The 23,477-nt window shown below is 39.1% G+C and overlaps 1 protein-coding gene across 1 annotated transcript; it reads left to right on the top strand.

Annotated features, from left to right (window-relative positions):
- The first annotated feature begins 10,156 nt into the window (after window positions 1-10,156).
- fam168a (family with sequence similarity 168 member A) lies at window positions 10,157-20,090 on the top strand. Its single transcript, XM_079225432.1, has 6 exons — window positions 10,157-10,241; window positions 13,287-13,367; window positions 17,931-18,076; window positions 18,871-19,057; window positions 19,684-19,810; window positions 20,008-20,090. Exons 1-5 carry the CDS (start codon window positions 10,172-10,174, stop codon window positions 19,794-19,796), a joined length of 597 nt encoding a protein of 198 aa, XP_079081558.1. The 5' UTR covers window positions 10,157-10,171; the 3' UTR covers window positions 19,797-19,810; window positions 20,008-20,090.
- Window positions 20,091-23,477: the final 3,387 nt, after the last annotated feature.

The raw sequence follows: 23,477 nt of genomic DNA, 5'->3' as shown, positions 1-23,477 counted from the left end.
GATTACACAAAATGCTTGAGGCATATTTTTCTTCTCTCTTATGACTGGTCTTATCGGTAAAATGAATCCTCGTCATAATCATCTCTTTTTTGGGGGGATAACCTGCTCTAGTCATTGACTACTAATCCAGTTTAATTCAAGAAACCGTATCTGTAGAAAGAGGTTTCTGAGATGCTACTGTTCTTGGCCCTCACCAGAGCAATGCATTTTAAGTTCTGTGTACAATCCTAAATGGTATTTTGTAGAGACTGGAAGATGCACACGACTCCATGTATGTTATATATATATATATTCAGTGACGTGGTATGCTTTTTAATATTTTCACTTCAATTTCACCCAAAATAAATACAACACAGCACAGGCTGTGCACAACCTTTTTAAGACTATTGAAATCAAGTAAGCATCTGGCAGAATTGCACCCCCCTGATGAAGGCATATTAAATGCAGGGGCAATGGTCATCCTTGAGAAATCCACTCTTACTTACAACATTTTTGCGGTGGACCTAAACTAGAGCTTCAGTTTAATCTTCGGTCTAAGGTGACCCCTGTCTGCCATGATAGAGGAATGGGTGGGACATATGGGTTTTGGCATGTGTTCAGCGCAGTCTCAGTGTATGAATGGTGGGATGTACAATGCAGCCGTAAAACGGTCAGACTATAGAAAGCTGGAGTCACTTAATGTTACGAGAGTCAGTGGTTCTAAAACAGGCCTTTTTTTTTTTTTAGCTCTTCAGTCTCGTGTGGTTTGAACCACTTAATACGTTCATCAGTGAACAAGATGCTTACAGACGGCAGCTTCCAGATTCACCCTCCTCTGGTTTCCAGCCCACAGTCCCTTGACATGATGACCAACATTTTTTTTAAAGAGAATAGTAGTGAACAAGTGCGTCGTTGGATTGCCTGGAAAGTCAGTAATGTTAGACAATAAGATTGCCATATTTGAATTCCACAGAATTTCATAATAAAAATGATTTATATCAATCGAATTCATGACTTAAACTGAGGCTCTAATTATTATATTCATCATCGTTAAATACAAAATGGAAGACAAGTGAAAGCGGCAAATGCTTTGAAAAGGACAACAATAATGAATTGACATTTTTACTTCAACAATCAATTGACTATGAAAATAGTTGGCAATTAATTATCTATTGATTGGCTATTTGATTAATAGACTAACCATTGCAGCTCTAATTGGATGACAAAACATTGTTTATTTATTATCCGAACAGATTCCTGACCAGCATTGATAGAACATTGTGTGGCGGTCTTTGATCTAAGTCTGTGCTCGTGCGCATGTGTATAGTTGCAGTTGAGAAACGTCAAAGGATAAAAGGTTGAACTGATCCCTGGAGGCAAAGGTGTAATGCATTCAATGTCAATCATATTTGGGGGGTGGGGGGGGGTCTGCCATTTTGTACGTATATACACACGCGGTACACTCTTGCATAGGCTACATGTGTCTACGCTGCACGCTGTTGTTTCATTACTGATGCCTACAGTCATGATCGATCGTATTTATTCATGCTGGCGTCCAGTAGCAGTGTGTTTTTAATGTTCATGTATCTAATTAAACCCAAGGGACAAAGCCCAACGAGTTGAAGAAGAATAAATGTATTAATTCAGCTGGAAAAAAGTAAACAAATTGTAGAGTGAAGTGATTGCCTTGCTCATAAAACATTTTTGCTTCAGTCTAGTAAGCACAACATTGGCAGCAGTGGTTTTAGAGGGGACATATGTCAATGTTTACGTTCATATTTTCATTTCAGGTTTTGTTTTGTTTTTTTGTGTGCTTTAATGTACATAAAGCACCAAATGTTTCTAGTCTTGTCCATTGCAGTAGCGCCTCTTTTTGTCTGAAATGGTCCATTTTAGGGAATGCCTGTCTCTTTAACACACCCCTCTCAAAAAGCCCTGTCTGCTCCGATTGGTCATCTAACACAGGCCTCAGCAGGCACCGCCCTCTAATTCCATACACAGATCACCATGTTTCCAGTCTTCCACATCTGCTTTTAAGCCGTCTAAGCACAACTAAATAGCTGTAGCTGCAATTCTACCATGAATATCACCACAATAACTGCTTCTAAATCAAAACTTGAATCTGATCAGAAATTTGACATCTATTTATACACCCATGTATAGAGTTGGGTACCGAGAACACGTCCGGTACCTACCGGACCGAAAAGCAACGCAGATTTCGGTGCTTCCTTCCGGTGCCTGAGACGATTTAAATACTTTTTTTTTTTTACACTACTCTGTAAAGTTGCACGGTATCTAGATACTAAAAAGGTAGCGCGGTGCCCGCACGCTAAAAACGATTATTAAAATAGCGCGGATCAGAGCGCACTCGCTGCTCTGCTCTCTGTCTGCCTGCATGCAGAGCGGGGCTCGAGGGGGCGGGGCTTCCAGCGCTCACACACACACACAGTGCGCGCACACAGAGATCGCTGGAGAAACGAGCACGAGCTTTTGAACGTCCGTCCTCGGCTTGATGGAACAAATCTCTCCAGTTGATATTAATGATGACGTGTAGTCCAGTAAAGCAGCAGTTTTAGGATCCAACAGTGTCTGAGTTCTGTTGCACCAGTCCCATCAGGCCACCTGATGCTTGTCTGTTCTTTTTTTTAAATATATATTTTTATTTTTTTAAGTTAAAAGGTTTGAAGCTGTAGTTTGAAGCGTGTTTTGTATGTACTTATTTATTTATATCTATAGTATACTTTAAACAGTTAATAATATTGTTCAATTTGAAGAAAAAAAAATTGCCTTGGCAATAAAAAAGTATCGGTTTAGGCACCGGTATCGTTTTAAAAGTATCGGTTTAGCACCGGAATCAGAAAAAAAACAAACGATACCCATCCCTACCCATGTATGACATTGCGTCTCCTGCATGTAAACATGGCCTGCTTTTAATGCATGAATAAATTACGTAACTGCGCAAGGAATATCTCTCTACGATATGGTCATCTGTCATATCCCACTGATATTAATATTCAAATATATTGATGCATTCAATTGGATGCATTGGAAAGATTTTTTAAATTTAACATCAAACTCATGACCAAATGTGAACTTTGCGTTTACCCAGCAGCTCGTTATTTTCTCATTACTGCAATAGGCAGGCTGCACAAGTGCCTGCCTTTAAAATATATATATATATATATATCTTTATAGACGTGTTTACAGTGTTGAGGATGCATTTATACTACGGCACATACAGACATGCCAGAGTCAGCTTTTAATAAGTCTGCTACCATGGAAGCAATCAGTGGGGGTTAATTCACTTGCAGCTAAATTGTGGTAAAGAACAAGTCTTGTTGGGGCTTTGGGTTTCTGCATTCGCATAGGCACTACCGTTAGTCTGTAAAATATTCCATTGATTATAGTTTTCAACTAGTTTAGTAGAGAGTAAGAATTTCAAGGTGCAAAAAGTAAGATTCATACAATTAACACATGCTTTAGAAATATATATTCACCATTTCTTCCAGTGCCCTTAAAAGTTCACTTGGTTGGCAACGATGAACTGTACACCAATGATACACCTTTTTGTTTAGTTTTTGCATTGTATTGTGGCTCTTCTGAAGCACTGAATTTAACTTTGGCTTATGGTAACATGCCTATAGATATCTATTGGCATACTCTTATATAATGTAGGTCTCCTAAATGTGTGTTCATAGTCAAGGACCACAGCAGGTGTAGAAATCTCTATAAATGGATAATGTTGAAGGGTATTTATTTCATGGTAAAAATTTCCATTTTCAGTGGGCTTTCACAATATTGTCACATAATCCAGAGATGCAGACCCATGAGGTGTGTGACTGAGATGATTTTGGAAAGAAGAATAGAGTAGGAGGAAGCCGGCACCGAGAAAATGAGAGATGCTGTCCCAAAGAGTATAGTGCTGTCCTATATTTGAAATAGCTCTGGGCTGTTTGGAGCTTGTTGCTTTAGGGCAGGTCTGATTGTGTGGAAGTCAGGGGGGATTTCTGATGCCATCAAACTGCCTTTGAGCACTGTAGCAAGATGGATTTGGTCTCTGACTTGATTATGGATGTCAGTTCTGACTGTGATAGCAGGCAATATTAGTCTGTCCCTTGGGCCTGTGTTTTGTTAGATATCATGCTGTAGTTAGGGTTCCTGCTATTTCAAAAGCCATGAATACCTCCATGAGCACAGTATTTTCTCTAAATATTAATTTCAAAGAGACATTTTAAACCAAGTTTTCAGGGGCCTTAATGCAGCTTTCTGGTTGTTTGTCAAGGATCGGTAGTACAGTTGGGCTGCAATCATTTTTTATCATTAGTAACATACCGTATATTTTCTTGATTAATCGTGCATGTCGCACACAGATGTATCTTTGGCATTGTTTAAAAAAGGTCTGAAAGGAATAACCATTCCTGATTACTCAGTTTACAGGACAGTAAACCAATAAAATAATATGCTATATAATTAAATTAGTAAATGGGAAAATGCATGTGTTACATATTAAATGTATGACTCATTATGAAGGAATGCATTTTAAAAATGAATTGGTCCCTCAGAAAAATAAAATATTAATGCACCGCATTGCACTCAACAGTTTTTTGTCTCATGATTTCTATTTATCTGTTTCCTTTTCATATGACCCAACTGAAATGCCGCCTTCTTGGGGATTTAAAAAAAAAAGAAGCTGTTCAGCTCTATTCTCTCCTGTGATAACGCCCACCGGTTTTGATTTGTTGCTTTAAAGAGTAGATGCCTGGTGAGGTATTATGTGGGAGGATGGAGTAGGTGTGGGGGTTGTGTTGTATTGTACATGTTCTCTAGGAATGGTAGCTCTTTGTGTGTGTTTGAGTAAGTGAGTGAAAGGTTTATTGTTTCACAATCCTCCTCCCTCATTATTACCTCCCAAGGCTGCGGGAATCTCCCTTTTTATGGAGTGGAACCACGGTTATTGTTTTGCAACACACACATTTTATATTAACATACACAAATTAAATATGTGGGCATAATGTTTGAAGATCTGAAACAAGGTAAGACCTGACTATCACGTTACTGGACTCACACAAAACATTTAAAGGTATACACACCAGCTCTGTTGGCATGCAGCCTAGGACGAGCTGTGTTTTTGTACTAGGCCTTAAGGCTATAGCTTGTGAGTTCAACCCAAATGAAGTCCTACTAATAGAGTTTACGCTTAACAAAGTCCTAAAAAATGGCCGGTTAAGCTGCGTAGCTGGACGGTGTTCATTTGTGAGATTTCTTGCTGGACCGACGGCAAGCTCCTCATACACTTTTGAGTATTGATGTTGCAGTTTAGCTGACACGATTGGTTGGTCTACAACTATTGTGTTAATCATTGAACTGCTTCAGACATTCATTTAACAAAAATGCCAACTATTTGCTGCTTCTGCCTTCTCAAATGTGTGGATTTCGTGCTCTTATTTTGGTAATTTATTATCTTTGGACTGTTTGATGGGATATAACCTGTACATTTTTCTGATGTTTGCATTAGGAAACTACTAGCGGATAAATATTTACGACAACTAACAATTATTTTTATTATGTTCAAACTTGAATGAATTGTGTTCTTTAATATTTGGACAATGTTGTGAAAGGGGAAGCAACATCCGCTAGATACCATATTTTGGCTGTGGTGTAGCAGCGGCAGTTTTCAGTGTGAATCCACATTTCTGAAATGTTTTTCATTGTCGCAGTGTCATAAATAGACAGGTAGGTGGTTGAAAAAATGAAGTGCGATTCTATTTCATGTTGAGAATGACGGACTGCTTTAGGGTCAGACATGTGGCAGCATGGTCCCTGGTTTGTATGGCTATTGAAAGGCATCAACGTGGTCCGCAGATGAGTAAAAATGTCACGTGTAGTTTCATCATCTGCAGCCCTTTGACTGATGCAGGAACGCTACACTGCAGCTATCCCGGCTGTCTTTGAAGTCTGTCGTGTTTGTATCTAGAAGAGTGTTAACGACGGAGGAATTTGTTTTCACAAAAATAAGCCAACAGACGGTCACTGTGTGTGTGTGTGTGTGTTTGTGTATGGTGAATTGTAATATAGCCGACAAAAAAATGATTGGAAAGAAGTACAGCTCTAGATTCAGACCAACAGTTTTTGACTAGTTAGTCCTCAGTGGCTACTTGCAAGACAGAACGTCATGCACCTGCAGCTCTGCAGCTTCTTCACAGTGAAGGCGTTCTACCAATTATGCTACTTGGCCTCAGTTTGGCAAATTTAATGCATTTTCATGCCATCCCCTTTTGGTATAAAATCAGCTCTTTAAAAGTTTCTTTCATGCAGACAGCAATCTAAAAATGTATTGTAGCAAAAACATATTGACATTTATCTTTTCAATGTTTGCATAAATAATAATTCCAAACTCGTCATTTGATAATTATTTGGTAATAGTTTTAACAATTAATTATGATTGTCTATTAATTATCAAAGCATCTTTTTTTTCTTGCACAAATGCCAAACATTTGCCATCTTTCTTCATCTTAAATTACAAAACAAGACATGGGTTTGGATAAATAAAATTAGGATGTAGATTAAGTAAAAAAACAAGACATGAAGATCATTATTTGCAGCCGTATACCGGCAGTCAGAAAATATTGTCTGACTGCAGTATGGATGTTACAATTACCGAAATATTTCCTTTGTGACGGAAGAACTGTAGTACCAAATCCTTCGACTTCATTGTGAGCCCAAAGCCATGGCTCTGAGTACCCCTGGAGCAGTTCTGTTTGCTGGCGTCTCTGAGCAACGTGGATGTGTTATTGATATTTTCAGGCAACCAACAATATGGGGTCATTTTGAGTTCTTTTCTTAATGAATTATGCCTTAAGCACCACAAATGCTTCGACCATAGAGATGTGTTTATGTGCCTCTTTACACTGTTCCACAGATAAATGTAATGTCTCTTTCATGGTGAATGTCTGGAGAATGGTCTTTTACAATCAAAGATAGTGGTCTGTAAAACGCAAGGTCTTTTGGCTCGAGAAGCTTTTTTTTCTTTCTTTTTTTTTAAGGAATATAAAGCCTGAAGCTCCTCACCATACCCTCCCCCTGAAAACAAAGGGAGTTGTGTACAGACACTCCCACTCATCATCACATGTATTTCTGCCTTCCTCTGTTCCTCCAGAAACCTTCATTAGACTCATTGTGGTGCGCCTCTTGTTCGCACCCATTCACTTTTTGTCACATTTGCCTGCACACATAGACATACACAGGCAGGCTCAGACTGAAATGATGAACACGCACGTCTTTCTCTACTCAGGCACAGTAATTGGGTATGTGTTGTTTGCAGCACTAGACCTCAGGGTTAGTTTAGCCACCTGCCCATGTGTTGATAGGCATTGTTCCTTCCCTCAGCACATTTACATGCACATTACAATTTTGCTCACTTGAATAACCGCCAGATTAAGCTCTTACATGGTTTACTGTTACTTTGATGTGATGATTTTGTTCGATAATTGCCTGTTAAAACGATGAGAGGCTATAGATTAACGGGTTAGCATTTGTGGTTTTGAGTGAATTGTCTCAACAACTTTAGAATGGATTACCATGAATTATGACAGACATTAATGCTCCCTCAGGAGTAACTATACTAACCTTTCTTTTCATCTAGCACAGCAGTGCAGGACCACGAGGGTGAATCTAAACTTTAGGTCATTATTGCGAATCAACTGTGTTGAATTTTAAAACTTGCACTCTGTTTAACTGGATTACCTCAAGAATGCAATCCCTGATTTACCCTAATGTCTTCCAAGCCTAGATTATTTTTTTCTTTAAATATTCCAGTGTGGTACAGTTGGAATAAGTGTTGCCTTTTGCGTTAATCTTATTATATTCAAACATTTGCAGGTGGCGAGACTGATTAAGTGAGGTAGAGAAAGCTAATGATACATTTAACGAAAAAGAGACTGAAAGGAGGGGCAGTGTTGTCCCAGAGGAAGGACCTAAATCATACGAGATGCATTAGGTTTGAGAGTGTTACTATGGGATGTGCTAGAATAGTTTCATCAATTCCCCAGGCAAATTATTTCAGATATGAATTTGGGCAAACATATTACCACTCTTGTTGTTTTTACACACCCACAAACACACACAGGTTCATGTTGTTGATCATTTTTGGGCCATGCATATGCGTGTCTTTCAGGAAGTTGTGCCGAAATCGACTCAAAAGCAACTGCACTCATTCAGTTGCAGAGTGCCTCTTGGCGTTTTGACGTCAGAGTTCCTGGATGGAGCACTGAAATGCTTCCTTGCCTAATTTGAAGTGTCACTTGGTGCTGTTGGCCATCACCACGGTACTGTGTATGCCCAGGAATTATGACAGTGAAGCTATTATCACCTGAAGGATTTGTTAAATGGCCCTGAAGCACAAGCCCAGGACGGATGAGATTTAAGTTCGTCTTTTTTGTACAATCCAACTCACAAATCTACAGAAAAAAGAATTGGACACATTATTGATAGTCTGTACATGATAAATGGGTGATGTGCTGTGTGGGGAGAGCTTGCCACAACACATTTCATGCATTCTTGTACATGGCACACGACAGAGGCACAGTGAAAACCAGATGAAACTGGCCTGGACACTGCCAACATCCTATCTCTGTCAGAAACAGAAGTACAAAGAGACAGAAGATGCACATGAACTCAAATAACACACAACTCACACACACACACCTCTTTTCTCTCTTAATTTATTCCTCCGCTGTTCTGCTTTGTGTTTGTGTGATGCTTTTGTGGCTCTGGCTCATACTTACTGGATCATTGCTTACTCATAGCTTGGTGCAAGACTCCGGCCTTTTTGTACTATATTTTGTGCTTTGTCACTTGCCCCACTCACTGGGTGTGTTGTGCTTTTTCATTTGGCTGTCTTAATGTTTGCTTTGCTGCTTGTATTGGATGTCGTGTACAGCCCGTCACATATATACACAATCATATTCATGCCTCACTTTGTCTTGGACATACACTCATCATATAGGATAAACATACAGGACTGAAAAAATATTACCTCATGGCTGTTTTATCAGCCAGCACTCACTGCAACAAACAACGTATGTACGCACATAGACGACTGATGGTACAAGAGATTTTAAAATGGAAGCAAACAGCCCATTTCACACACCGGTTTGAATTTGGCACAGTTATGGATTGGTGGCTAAAGACACAGCAGTCAACACAAACATTCACATAAATCACTGTCTCCCCTGCTGCGTCACTAACCATTTGCTGTGACACTGGTGCTTGCTTTTTTAGCTATTTCTTTTTTCCTTTTCCTGTGTTCGTTGTAATCATGACCTCTCGCTGTTTTAATTTCAGATTTGCATATCCACTTCCACTCCTTCCTCATTTGCATACAGCAAGAATGGCAGGCGGGCATCCCACAGACAAATTCAGTTTCATGTATCAACCAGACACGCACAAGAGGTACGGGGCACGCATGCACACACACTCACACACACACGTATACAATTTCCCATGCCCATATTCTCCATGACCAGGTAAGTTGAAACTTGGAGCACTTAAGGTATTTTCATCTACGTTGGGGAGAAAGTTGCCTTCACGGTAGATGTAGTATGACTGGCTCTGATACTGGTCACCTTCACCCATTGCCAGCACCTTAAATGTTCAGTGGTCACTTCTCTGGACAATCCTGTTGCGGAAACCAGTCTGGTAGAGCTCGTCTGGCTGGTGCAGGAGTGAAAATGAGGCAGATGTGCGACATTTGGCAAGCTGTATTTAATTGCCACACAGCAAACCCAACCATTATTTTCACTGGATCCATGCGTACTTGTGAATTTCTATTGGTACTTGTGCCTCATTTATTCCAAAAGTCTCCGTTTTTACATGCATACTTAGGTTGAGCCTACTTGACGGTGTGATATCACGGGGCTTGATTTTTTTATTTTTTTTTATTTTTTTATTTAATTTTTTTTGTTGCATGCTGGCAAAATCCTTCAGCTGGATGTCGCCTTAAGATTCTGAGTTTGGGATTTATGTGCGTGATGAGTGTGCGTATGCTTGGTAATCGTAACAATTTTCTTTCCAATTTACACGGCTTACGTCTCCCTCTCTCCTCCATTTTTCTTCTGTCTTCTCTTATCCCCCTGCCCTCTCCACCACGCTATCTATTTTTCTCTTTCTCAGTAAGAACAGGTTAGCTTCAGCTATGAATCCAGTCTATAGCCCTGTTCAGCCTGGCACCCCATATGGAAACCCTAAGAACATGGCCTTTGCAGGTAAGACACACACACACACACACACACACACACACACACACACACACACACACACACACACACACACACACACACACACACACACACACACACACACACACACACACACACACACACACACACACACACACACACACACACACACATCCTCTATACCACTCTGAACATGTTTTTAAGGATGGCTGCAAGCGACAAACAACACTGCTGCTCAGTTTTGAACAAGAAAAGACAGTTCTTTTTTTAATGGGATATGTTATTCTAGCTTTTTGTTGTTTTTGTTTCATTCATCCTGAAACTCACTACCCTGCACTACACACTACTACACAAATTACCACAGGTATAGATGAGCAGTGCTGCACCGTCAGATCGCACACTAACGCCATTGTTCTAACAAAATAGGGTTCTTCTACATGATAAATTTTGTATCTTGTATGCTAAAAGGTGCACCATAAAAGGTGCACCTTTTAGCATACAAGATACAAAATGTGTTTGAAATGTACGGCGCCATCATATCCAGAAATAATGGAAAGACCACAGTCGATCTGTTTTTCCCAAAGTCTGTTGAATGCATTTCAGAGACGGAGCATTTGAATAAAGCCTTTACATAATTTTGAGCCTAACAAACAACATATGATTGCTGCAATAGAAAGTTGACAGAAAAAGGATGCAGGATAGAAGGTATTGAATAAGGGTAAAGGAAGGTAGGAGATGATAGTCACAGAGTCAATGCCCAGTGCAGAGCAGTAGTGTGAACCTGGACCCTGAGCTCAAGGTGTAGTTGTTCACACAGTTAATTTGTTATAAGCACAGGCTTTCAGTGCCGTAGGTGAAGAAAGTGTTAATGAGATGCAGAGAAGATGGAAGAACCCAGGTTGAAAAAACTCTGGTCGTTCTTTTGGATCTTAATAAACATAAGCTGTTTGCGGAAGACTTTGACAAGAAAGAGGTACGGCTCAATGTTTTACATAACGATAAACAGTCTGGTCAGACATGTAAATGTGACAAAGTCAGAGAAGCAGAAACTCAGTAGAGCTCAGTACCTTCACATTTTGACATCCAAGTCAAATTTGTTACATCATACTGTGCTTTGCCACAAAAAGACTGCCTCTTATGACATCTTTTAAACGTGATGCAGAACATGGAGCTGGGTTAATTTGGCTGCTCCATTATGTCATTTCAGTTCCCTTCTCTCCATCTTGTGGAAGATTTTGAACTGCATATCAAAATTGCCTGCAGGAATAATGCATGTTTAGGCAGTGTATTCACCAACAAGCTGCGCACACATTTAAAATAATTTAAAAGTTAAGTACTTGTGTAGCTTATAGATATGTGCTTTCATGTGAAGACACACATGACAGTCTGAGGAGCAGTATGTTTTTCAGGGAATATTTTCTGAGACTTTCTACATGAGCTTCAGTGATGCAAAATCATTCAATACAAACTCATTTCAATGATTAACCGGTCCATAAAAGTCGATGTTCCTATGTTCCAATCTTACTGATAGTAAATTACTTCTTCTGTATATAAGAAAATGTATAGAAAATATACCATATATCTAAACTACACATTCACTGTGACCAGCAGACATCACCAGGAGTTGTTTGTTGTGGTTAAAATCTTGGATGGATAATTTACTCAGTTTCATTAACAAAATCTATTTTAGGGATAGACTTATTCCCTGGTTGATTGTATATTTTAGTCTGGCAGTAAGTCTCAATTTTGAGTAGCATTGTATTTAATACAATGTAATATTTTAATGATTTAGATCATTAGGTTTGTTTGTAAACTGTGTCCTGAACATTTTGATGTCGCTTAGATCAAAATATGACATTGTGGAGAAAAATGTTTAATGTTAAAAAATATTTAGTAGGTTAAGGATTGCCCGTTTGCAAGTAGTTAAGTACTGATTTTAGCTTTTTTATTTTAAAAAGGAAATACAAATATTTGTACATTTAAGGAGCAGTAGTCATAATCGTCCCTCCCTTTAGCCAAGTATCCAACTTAATCCTGTTAGTTCAGGGTGTTTTTATTGGGGTGTAACATCTGGTCTGTTATCGTATCATTTAACGAAAGGTTCTGAATCAATGCATATGAACAATTAATTGAATAATTTACCAGACATTCAGTTCAAAATCTCTTGAATCATGCAGTACTGCGTGAAACAGAGAAAAGCAGCAAAGGATCAAAATGGAGAAGCTGTAATAAGACGATGTTATAGTTTTTTTGAGTCACTAATATTTATTGGTCAGTTATTTAAATTGTTGTCTACTAATTTTCTGTGTGACTCATAATTTGATCAGCCAATAGTTCCAGCACATATAGTGCTGTTATGGAGATTTAGGCTCAATAAAAGATTTTAATGCATTTTTTGTTTAGTTTTTTTGTTCTATTGAAAATATCCCAAAACTCATTGAAATTAACTTGAAAATGTGTCTGTTTTACGGTTATTAGTTTGCATTTGTGTAATCTATACTACAAGCATATTAAACTGACCTGAGCACAGATTAATGAACCATCACAGACCGATGCCAGCATTTATTAAACCTGTTACTGCTGACTGGCCCACCTTACTGCAGCCAAAGCTCCATATAGCCACGGCTCAAGGCTACAGAACAGAGGTTGTGAGATTGACTGCCAATAATAGCGAGCAGTGAGCAGCACTTCGCTCACTTACCGTACCATCTCTTAGCTCTCCTGCCTTTCTCTTCCCTCCCTCCCTCTTTGTCTGTGTCTGTGTATGTGTCTGTGTATGTGTATGTGTATGTGTGTGTGTCCCTCGCACGTGTCTGCCTGCATTACTAATGCGTTGCTGAATTTATCTCCTCCCACGCCATATTGGCAGGTGTGTCTCGTCTGTATGTGAGATGCCATTCAGCCGACTGTGTTATTGGTGCAGACATTTTTTTTAATGAGCGCCATCTGTGCACATCCTGTTCTATACCAAATACTGTTCTACCTGTGTGTGTTTTGTTGTGCACATCTGTGGTCCTCTCTCTTTGTTCAGATATGGTTTCTGATATTTCTCTCGTCTGTGATGTTCTTCAGGCTATCCAGGAGGGTATCCGGCCGCGGCTCCCACCTATACACCCAACCTTTATCAAACAGGCAGTCCTGGGTATCCACCAGGTGAGGCCACACACACACACACACACACACACACACACACACACACACACACACACACACACACACACACACACACACACACATAAACACACACATAAACACACACATAAGCACACACATAAACACACACACACACACACACACACACACACACACGATGACTTTGTTTATGTTTAACAACGTGATATCTCTGGAGAAATTGCTTGCCAGTACACTGCAATTCTTTGAGTTAATTAGTGGGATGTTTGTCAGTTTTCAAGGGAAAAACAATCAGAGATAAACACACCACAAAGAAGGCCGATAGTGTGAGGGATCTATTGAAGTTGTATGAAAAGATTGACACACTGGTACATGCAAATGATTGCACATCATTATAATATTTTTAACTACTCAATGCAAGGGCGTTTATTTTATTCTGCCTGCCCATTGTTAAGTAAATATGACACTGTTGCTTATCTGTCTCTTTATTTGCGCAATACAAAAAAGAAAAATGTAAAACTTGCAGAGCCAAATTATAGAAGTTGAAACATGTGGAAAGAATCTTACAATATAAAGAAATGTGCAAACGGCGGCAGAAAGCCTCAAGCGTTATAATGTCGCTCCCATTGAGAATTAAACATCACGTTTTATTTGGTAAAAGAGAATAATGCAACCATCGTTTGTGCAAACTTGACTGTACAATACTGTTACAGATGGAAATTCAAAATACAGAAGAAGCCGCTTCATAGTGATCATGGTTACAGTGGTTAACCGCGTATATGGGTCAAAAACCTTGGGACAAAATCATTCCTATACAAATGCTGTTAAAATGTTTCTTGTAATAATCAAGTAGTCCTCTTACAGCATTTTGGGACTTTGCATACATGCAATTATATTTATTTTCTTATATTTTTTGCCTCATGCTAACCCGGCTGCTTCCTGCTGGCTACCTGAAGTTGTAACGGCATGATCATTGAAGTCATAATGAGGAAAAACTAATTTTCTCTTCATGAAGAAGTCTACTAAAAGCTTATGACAAACTCCCAAAAACGACACAACGGGATGCAGTAGCAAAACTTGGTGTTTCTCAGGATACTTTGTGTCGTGTACTCGAATAACGAGATGTAGTCATGGCTGCTAGCGATAGTGCGGAAAGCATCTTGTTGAAGCCGCCCTCGTCAAATGGATTGATATTACCCAGTCAAGTAATTCCCCCCTGAGCTGCCCTACAGTCAACTTGATTTTACATACTGCACTCTATTATAGTGTATTTGAATCATACACAGTACAGTCAATTTATTTGTACAGTGCTGCAATTTGAACCGTTTAAAACTGCTATGCTGTATTTTTAAACGCTCAATAAAATGTAGTAAATAGCGAGGCAGTCTGCTTAATTACTTAATACTCATAGAAGTAAAGATAATGGTTTTAATAATCGTCTGCTTGTAGTGATTAATTTGACCCAGACAGACATGATCACTCAAAGCAGTTTCCACCGTAAAACCAAATAAAGAGGAATGTTTGAACAGTTTATAAACTCTCAGGGAAAGTTTAACAAAATGAGGAGAGATTTAGTTTCAGAGTTTGGACCTTACAAAGATAGCTATTCCTAGTTTAATTGTAAATGCTGCCAGGACTGCTGAAATAATTTAAATAGTGTTTTTGATCTATGTATAAAATGAACCGCCTTAAACAACCAATAAATGTGCCACCAATCTATCTTGAATAACTTTCATAAATATGTTAATGCTTCTGAGGAGTAATCATACATTTCACACTTATAAGCAGTTGAGTAAAGTGTTTGTATTTAATTAAAGTTAGTCAGTGTTTAGGTTAAGGCTGGGAAAACGCGTAATGTGTTGAATAAATTACACATTTAAATTTTAAATCGGTTGATCTTACAACTGCTGATCCACAGAGCTGCAATGAGTTCATGCTCGATTATGCAAATAATCTTTCTAAATGAGTTATTTGTGGTTAACATTTTGTTGTCAATCAGAAATGTAGGAAATGCAACAATCACTAATGCTTTTATAACGTGTATTATCGCAGAATATTTTGAGCAAAGAAGGTTGTTTAGAGCTAGACGCAGGTTGCGATGATGTGAAGTCTGCGGTGAGCTCAACCTAAAGGGCATTGAGGGTGAAGTAGTGGGAAGCTAGCCACGAACAGCTGCCAGTAGCCGTATAGCAGCAGATACGTGCTCTGCTGGGGCTCAGTGTCTGCTCCCCATGGCAGATGGGAATTGCAGTTGTCTCAATGCTCGCCAGATATGGGGTATCTGTATAGATTTAGATTAGTTTAGTGTGGCGAGGTCTTGAACTGTTCACCCTAGAAACATAGACTGAGCCGAATAGAAACTCACTAGAGTTATTCAAAGATCAAGCTTGTGTTTTAAATTAAACATTTATTTAGTAGAGATTCAGTTGGCAAATACCAATTTGGCAATCGATAACTGAATAATTAGGGGCTCGAAAGCTATGTTACTGGGATTTTCTTTTTACCCGTAAAACTTGGTTTACTCGCTTTTAATAGTGCTAAGTGACCACAGATTAACTACTGCCTGTCTCTTTGTCTGTCGTGTCTCTTAAAAGCCATTTATAGAACGGCTTCTTTTCTTGTTTGACTACATGGTTATTCAGGCTATACGAATTTGTTTTAGGAAGGTATCGATATTTAAGATTTAAAAGCCCAAAACGACAAATTCTTCTCTAGTACGTTGCTGAGAACAAAGGGATGGGTTTGTATAATGTTAAACTCTGAAACGGCGACATCTGGTATAATTTGAGTGAAGTTGGCCTGGGAAAGCATCACATAAATAAAAACATATTTTGAAAGTATTAGTCAACAAAAGATACTATTTTCTGATTGGAAGGGGAATAACAACTCAAATTGTTTCCTTCAGTATTCTCCTGAATTTTAAGTATCCTACCGAGGCAGGGTGTGTTTGTAGATTTCATCGGGGCTGCTTTGAACCCCCTCTCTCCTCCCCTCCCCCAGTTTGGTTTTTATCTTTTGGGAGTCCTCAAAATATCAGGTATGCTTTGGCAAACCTCACCCAGCTTCTTTCCAACAAAAAAAACACATTATTGAGGTGGTTTCTTTTGTTTAGTTTCTTTAAAAAATAAAAATAATCTGCATATTTAGCTGCACATTTAATATGCGTTCTGCGTTGCCTAATGTTTGGTGAAATTAAAATCTTTAGATTAAATGTTAAAAAAAACATAAACTTCAAGACAAGCTACCTATGGTCCGATTAAAATAAAAAAGAAATGTCTTAGACATTGTCATTAGTTCTTGTGACTATTGAATAGACAAACCGTTTTCTATCAGTGGGGTTTTTGTGTAAGTGTCACACACCATTGTCCTCTAATGCGCTGCATACGTGTGTGTGTCTGTGCGAGAGTGTATGCACACACACACACTTTTAGACACACATAGCAGCTCCAGCATCTCTTTGTTCCCTTGTCCTTGTGTGAGAAGGGCTTTCATAAGCTCCACAGCAGCAACTAGCTAGTAGCATGTTTGACCTTCAGGCTCCTCCAAGTGGCGGCTCGGCGGTACTGCACCCCGCAGAGCCCAGATAACAGCAGACATTAATGCAGTGGTCTGAACCAGAGATGCCTTCACTGTCTTACAGTACACCTTGTGCTTTTCAAACTTTTTCATGTAGTGGTGTCAAAAGAGGACTGTTCAATAATGGCTTCACTTAAATCTTGTGTGTGCCAGTAAGGTTGGTCGGATATTTGACTGTATATTGTCTGTCCATAAAAAAGTGATTATGCTCCCTATGCATTGACTATAAAACTAAACTCTTGCACTTTGCAACACAGTAGTGCCATCTTCAAACAGTGGGACATTTTTTACATTTATTACACAAAACCTTTGGCTTGTTTCGAGTCTTGAGACTCATTTAAAATACAGCACCAGTCCCCCATCTGGTGGATTATGTAGGAAATGACAAAGAGAAAAATGTCTGAATAAGGCCGCAACTAATGATTATCGTTTGGTCTAAAATTCATCATAAAAGATTGTTTTGTTCGAGCAGCAACAATTCAGATCCCCAAAACATAACATTTTACAATAATGTAAGACCAGGGAAAGCGGCCAACTCTCCTATTGGAGAAGATGTAGCTGTCCAATGACGGCTATTTCTGCATTGGAAAATGACTAAACTAAATGTTTTTCTACTGGTCCGCATCCAAGACTGCTGTTATTCACGAATTATTTATACAATAATAGAGTTATTAATCAAACACACAGTATTACTGCCTCACTACAACCCCAAATGATAGTATTTGTATTATATTTTTTGTCAATGTATGACATCCAACTGATGTTCAGTTAAGAAAAACCTTTCAGTGGATACATGGGGAATTGTGAAAACTTGAAGCTGCTAGAATCGTTATTTTATTTCAATTAATAATCAAGCACATGAAAACTTGTATGCGAGAGGGGTCGATTGTGGTGAAGCACCCACAGATAATTATCACTCGTCATCTTAATCATAAGATGAGTGATGAAGTGTGTTGCTCCCTTGTTATATATTTTAAAATCTTTCTCTTGGCTCTTTTCTGTTTTCAGGATATACTTCAGCAGGCACCCAATACAAAGTGCCCCCCACTCAATCAAATGGAGCGCCCCCTCCCTACACCCCCAGCCCCACCCCATACCCAACAGCCATGTACCCCATCCGCAGTGCCTACCCTCAGCAGAACCTATACGCACAGGTAAGGATACTAAATTACAACTGACATGACCTTGGAGACGCACGCTGTACTACCGAAAAATGTTGATCAGATTGGTTGTGTTGCACCTTTTCAGTTGCCATTTAACACAATCACTTTAGTAAATATGTGCACATTGTATCTGGTTAGTTGAATATGCTTTCAAGCATATTGGTACAATTTTAAGTGAAGCAATAATACAAATGTGACTTCATAGTTCTGGGTTTCCGCTTAAAACAAGTGTGTGTGTGTGTGTGTGTGTGTGTGTGTGTGTGTGTGTGTGTGTGTGTGTGTGTGTGTGTGTGTGTGTGTGTGTGTGTGTGTGGATGTGGATGTGCAGACTGAAAAGAGAATTATTTGATTTTAACTCATGGGTTGCTTTGTGTCGTTTGTGGGAAATGGCTTGATTAATATGATTTGTACCAAAGAATCAGTTCATAGTCTCAAGGAGATCCATAAGTTAAACTCTCAAACAAAACTGGGACCTAAAAGTCAATTTAGTTTGCATTTCCACTGAAAAACCTTCTGGTATTTGAGCAAAATTAAACTGACTTGGGTTGAAGATGCAGTTACAGTCACAAGTCCACAGCATCATTTTTATTCTTTTGTAATTTGTTCTTTTTAATGGTTAAATGGAAGTCGGGGTGGGAAAATGCAAAGCAGGAAGTTTTCTGTCTACTTTGCTTGTTCCAGCAGTGTGAACATGATTCCTGAATAGTTAAACCTTCTTCTTCGAGTTCCATCAAATAAATTAACCATCCCTCCGCTTCACTAACCCTTTCCTGTGTCCCTGACAGGGAGCGTACTATACACAGCCAGTGTATGCGGCTCAGCCACATGTGATCCATCACACCACCGTGGTGCAGCCTAACAGCATGCCCTCCACGGCCCTCTACCCGGCCCCGGTCCCTGTAAACGCTCCACGCAACAACGGTATGGCCGCCATGGGCATGGTAGCTGGGACAACCATGGCCATGAGTGCAGGTAAGACGAGAACCACAAGTTTATTTATTATAGTTTTCAGACATGACTTGATGGCTGTTCTGTCTTTGACTATGTTGCACACTAAATGTTTATGGCAATGTTGTTGGAAGCGTTCTCTTTCGTTTTGGCAGATTTATAAATTATAGCTGGAAAAAAAATATTGATATTGATTGTAATTAATTTTTTGCAGAAATCACAAAAAATTATCTCATTTGAGAATATCAAATGTGAATATTTGCTAGGTTTATTAATCTTTAACAATAGGAAAGTGAATTGCCACAACTGCAAACATAGTGGTAAAACCCAGGAAAATATACTAAAATGCTTGAAGGAATCTAACTACGGTATCGCATCAACATCAGAATCATTTATCTGCCAGCTATGTTAAACATTCAAGGAATTTGTCTTGGCGGGTGGTGCATACATTAGACAAACAACAACAATCAACACGGTGCAAGAAATAGAAACATATTGAATGTAAAAGAGTGCACAGACGAATAGATAACAGTATTATAAACAAGTGCATGTGAAAGTGTAATGTCAAAGTGACGTGTTTTTAAATATGAGTTATGAATCCTCCATAGATAAACACATGACCCGTTAATGGTGCCGTTTACTTCCCGTAGGGACTCTGTTGACAACACCCCAGCACGCTCAGATGGGAGGACACCCAGTTACTGTGCCAACCTACAGGCCCCAAGGGACACCTGGGTACAGCTACGTACCGCCTCACTGGTAGAGCCAAACCATCATGTGAGTGTCCCCCCACCTGCTGTTTGAGATGTTCTTCACCCTAATTTTCTCTCATCCATCATCCCCTCTCCTCCTTTTCATTGTTCTTTTTTTGACTTGATCAAACTGCGCTGCCTCACATTTCTTATTCCCTCTGAGGTCTGACGCCGCCTTAAAATCAATCACTAAAGCGTTCTTCTGCTTTTCTTTTCCATCAGATCTGGAGTCCACCATCGTATGCAACTGCTCAAATCTTACACGAGCTCTCAATGGTAACCATGGGAACTCGGCACCTGTCTGCAAGAACAAAACTAAAGTGCAACAGCCACTTTACTATTATTGTTATTGTTAGTATGCGACATTCTCTAATGTTTTTACAAAAGCTGCTTTTATTTTTCTCTGTTCATTTGCCAACCAGTCATTACCTTATTTTCTATGGTTATTTTATTTTTATCTCATCTTTTTTTTTAATGTGTCTGTCATTGGAACTCCAGAAGGACTCTTGACCAATCACGGGTGTCATTTGCTCCTGTTTCTGTGTTGTGCTGGTGTGTGTGGTCCTTCCTGCTGCTGCTGCTCAGTCGGCTGGAATATATTGGGCACTTATTCCTCATTATCATCGCCATCGGTCACTACAAAGACTTATTGACTTATGCTGCCAAAGTTTTAACAACTAGATATCAGCACAGGGTTTTAACATTATGAGCAATTTAGTTTTCTGGGTTATTTAAGTTTTTTTTACCCTTTCCTTTGAACACATTCAACTTTGTTCTACTTTTTTTTTTGTTCTCTTTATCCTTTTTATCCACTTTGTTTCTTTTTCAGTTTAATCTCAGTCGTCTTCCAGCGCATAGCTGTCTGTCTGGCAGTAGTCGGTCCATCATCCCTGTCGTTACATCTCCATGTGAGTGCTATGAGCAGAGCACTTACGGACCATTACCCATCCTGCTGCGTGTCCCACCGTGTCCACATTTGAGTAGTATACACGAAGAAAACATCACTCACTTCATGCTACATACTATGCAGGCTAGTATGTTGTGGCACTATTGGAATCTTAACTTTAGCGTAAATCAATGCGTTTAGAAAATGTAAGAATATTTATAATAACTGTGTCAACAGCGTGGGTGGTCATACTTACTTTCACACACTCTCACACACACACACACACACACACACACACACACACACACACACACACAGGGGCTCCTGTGTTGCGTCGGAAAACACATGATCACTTAGTGGCACTTACTGCACAATACCTTCCAGTTATGGTGTTACTGATCAACACACACACGTACATACACGACATGGATTTCTAGGGTTGTGCATGGCAGACAGCAGAGAAGGAGTTTAAAGGGATTGTGTTGGCGCAAAGAGAGGAGAGCGGGACAAGACGAGGAGAGCGGACGACAAGGAGGGAGGAGGAGATCACATATTCGCAGTCTGGTTTTTTTTTATTTCAAGGTACAAGACATTTGAGTTTGTGACATCTCACCTGCAAGAGACCACACAAACACTCTGCCATTTTGCACTAACGTGTATTGTACATTGATTCCTTACTGCGACTACATCGCCTCCTCCTCCCTTCCTTCTTCCAGGCAAGGACTTTGTAACCAAACACTCAACGAATACAAATCCAGACTCTTGAGCATACAGTTAATAATGGACCAGTCAAACGTGTGTGCTGGTAGATGGATAGACTTCAATCCACAAGTCCATTCCACAGTTGTGCGAGTGCTGAAAAGACCAAACCCAAGACGTGTCGTCGTGCACCACATTTAGGAAGAAATTGTGGCCAATCGAAGGCCGTTGATGTGTGTTTGTCTGGCTGGTCCATGTCATAGTGATGATTTGTTGTTTTCTGAATTTGGGTCAACGTTTTTAACTTTGTGGGAATTACATACGAATTGCAAGAGGACTGTAGTCAAAAAGGTGCTGGTTTTGGTGTTCATGGCTACAAAAAGTACAAAAGGAATTTAGGATGCTTTAGCGAGGGTGCAGAGCCATGATGACGCAGTGTCACTCAGCCACTTAGTTTTCAGTCCAGTTGACATTTAAGACTTTTCGCATTTTTATGAAAAAGATTAATCCATTTGTTCTCTATTTTTTGTTTGTTCACATTTCTGCAAAGGACACATATCTGCTTTTACTGACTACATTTTAAACACTATTCTCCTTTTTTTTTTTAAATACAAAAAAATAGAAATATCCAGCATAACCTTGATGGTCATTAGCTGAGGATAATATTTGAGCCAATAAGACATGGACATGGACCATGTACAGCCAGTTTCTGTTGCCTTTTTATGCGCATACATGTAAAGGCATTTCTGTTCAGAGGCAGTATGATGACCCATCTTAACACTACAAACATCCCAAGTAGTGGTGGTGGGGTTTAATATTTAGGTGATACTTAGGTAATAAATAATATTTTATTATTTCAGGATTTACACAAAAAAAGATTGATAAAACAACTTCATAATCAGAGTACAGATTTGTATGACAAAAGCATTTACTGTGTGAGTATATAGATGAAGTGGTTTGATATTGCAATAAAATAAGAGGGAACGCCTCCAACTGTTAACATACAGTAATCAGCGTTTTGAATTGATTTTTTTTAAATGCTTATTATTGTAATCGTTAAATATGGATTGCAGGCTCTGTATGCAGCCTCCATTCAATTATTATTACAGTTACTGCTAAGTGAAGTAGAACATATCAAAAATTTGGGTATTGAATAACTTTGTGAGGAAATATTGCACAACATAAGACAAAAAAACAAACTTGATGACTATAATGTAATGCTAAGTAACAGGTACCTAGGCTTTGTAGTGCAGGAGGGAGGAAGAAGCAATTTATATTGTAAGTAAAAATAAAACAATAAGGTTGAATGTTTGAGGTATTCTTAGTCCAAATGTTTGTACACTAGTAGGTTAATTCTCAAGAACATATTGCATAAAGCCGCTGTCGAATGAAAACCGTCAAACTTTGAGCCTTATTTTTGAAACAACCCTTTGGAAGATGAAGTGGTTAAATGTTACTGGGTCGTGTTCCCACCACGTAAAGATCGTGTACATTTGAATTCTAACCAGTTCAATTGAAAAGAAGACAAAGTGTGTTTTCTTGCGACAGCAGTAATGTTCCTCCTCATTACGATTTATTTAACCAACCACTACTTCTGTCAGTATTTCTCAATTAAGTCTTATGTTTTTTTTTTCTTTCTTTCACTCAATTGAGCGCAATGGGTATGCATAATATTCAGGTGTATTTCACTATAGCATTGGATCTCTAAGTTTAAAAAAAAAAACGCAGTATATTTATACAACAAGTGGTACAGTAATGTATTTCTAGCTAAGCATGGTTGCATCAGTGTGGCAGCTACTGTTTGTGCTTCTAATATATATATATTTTGACCTCTTCTGCATCTCTGTCCTCTACATATCGGCCGCTGAGAACGGGGGCGACGTTAAGATGAGGTCTGTCAACAAACTTGTGGATTTTCTTGTCACCAAATCCCACGTTTTTTGGTTGTTGCCTGAATTTACAGACCTTGAGAAAGCGGAGCATTAACGACAGAACAGAAATGGATGGCTTTTTGTTGTTTGTTTCTGTTCCGTGGGTGAAAAGATGTAATGAATGAAAACGCTCAGCCTCCATGCCCTTTGTGCTGTGCCATATTTCACGATGGTTA

Source organism: Taurulus bubalis (genome assembly GCF_910589615.1).
Source record: "Taurulus bubalis genome assembly, chromosome: 10".
NCBI classification, from domain to species: domain Eukaryota; kingdom Metazoa; phylum Chordata; class Actinopteri; order Perciformes; family Cottidae; genus Taurulus; species Taurulus bubalis.
This window is presented reverse-complemented; position numbering and strand designations above follow the sequence as displayed.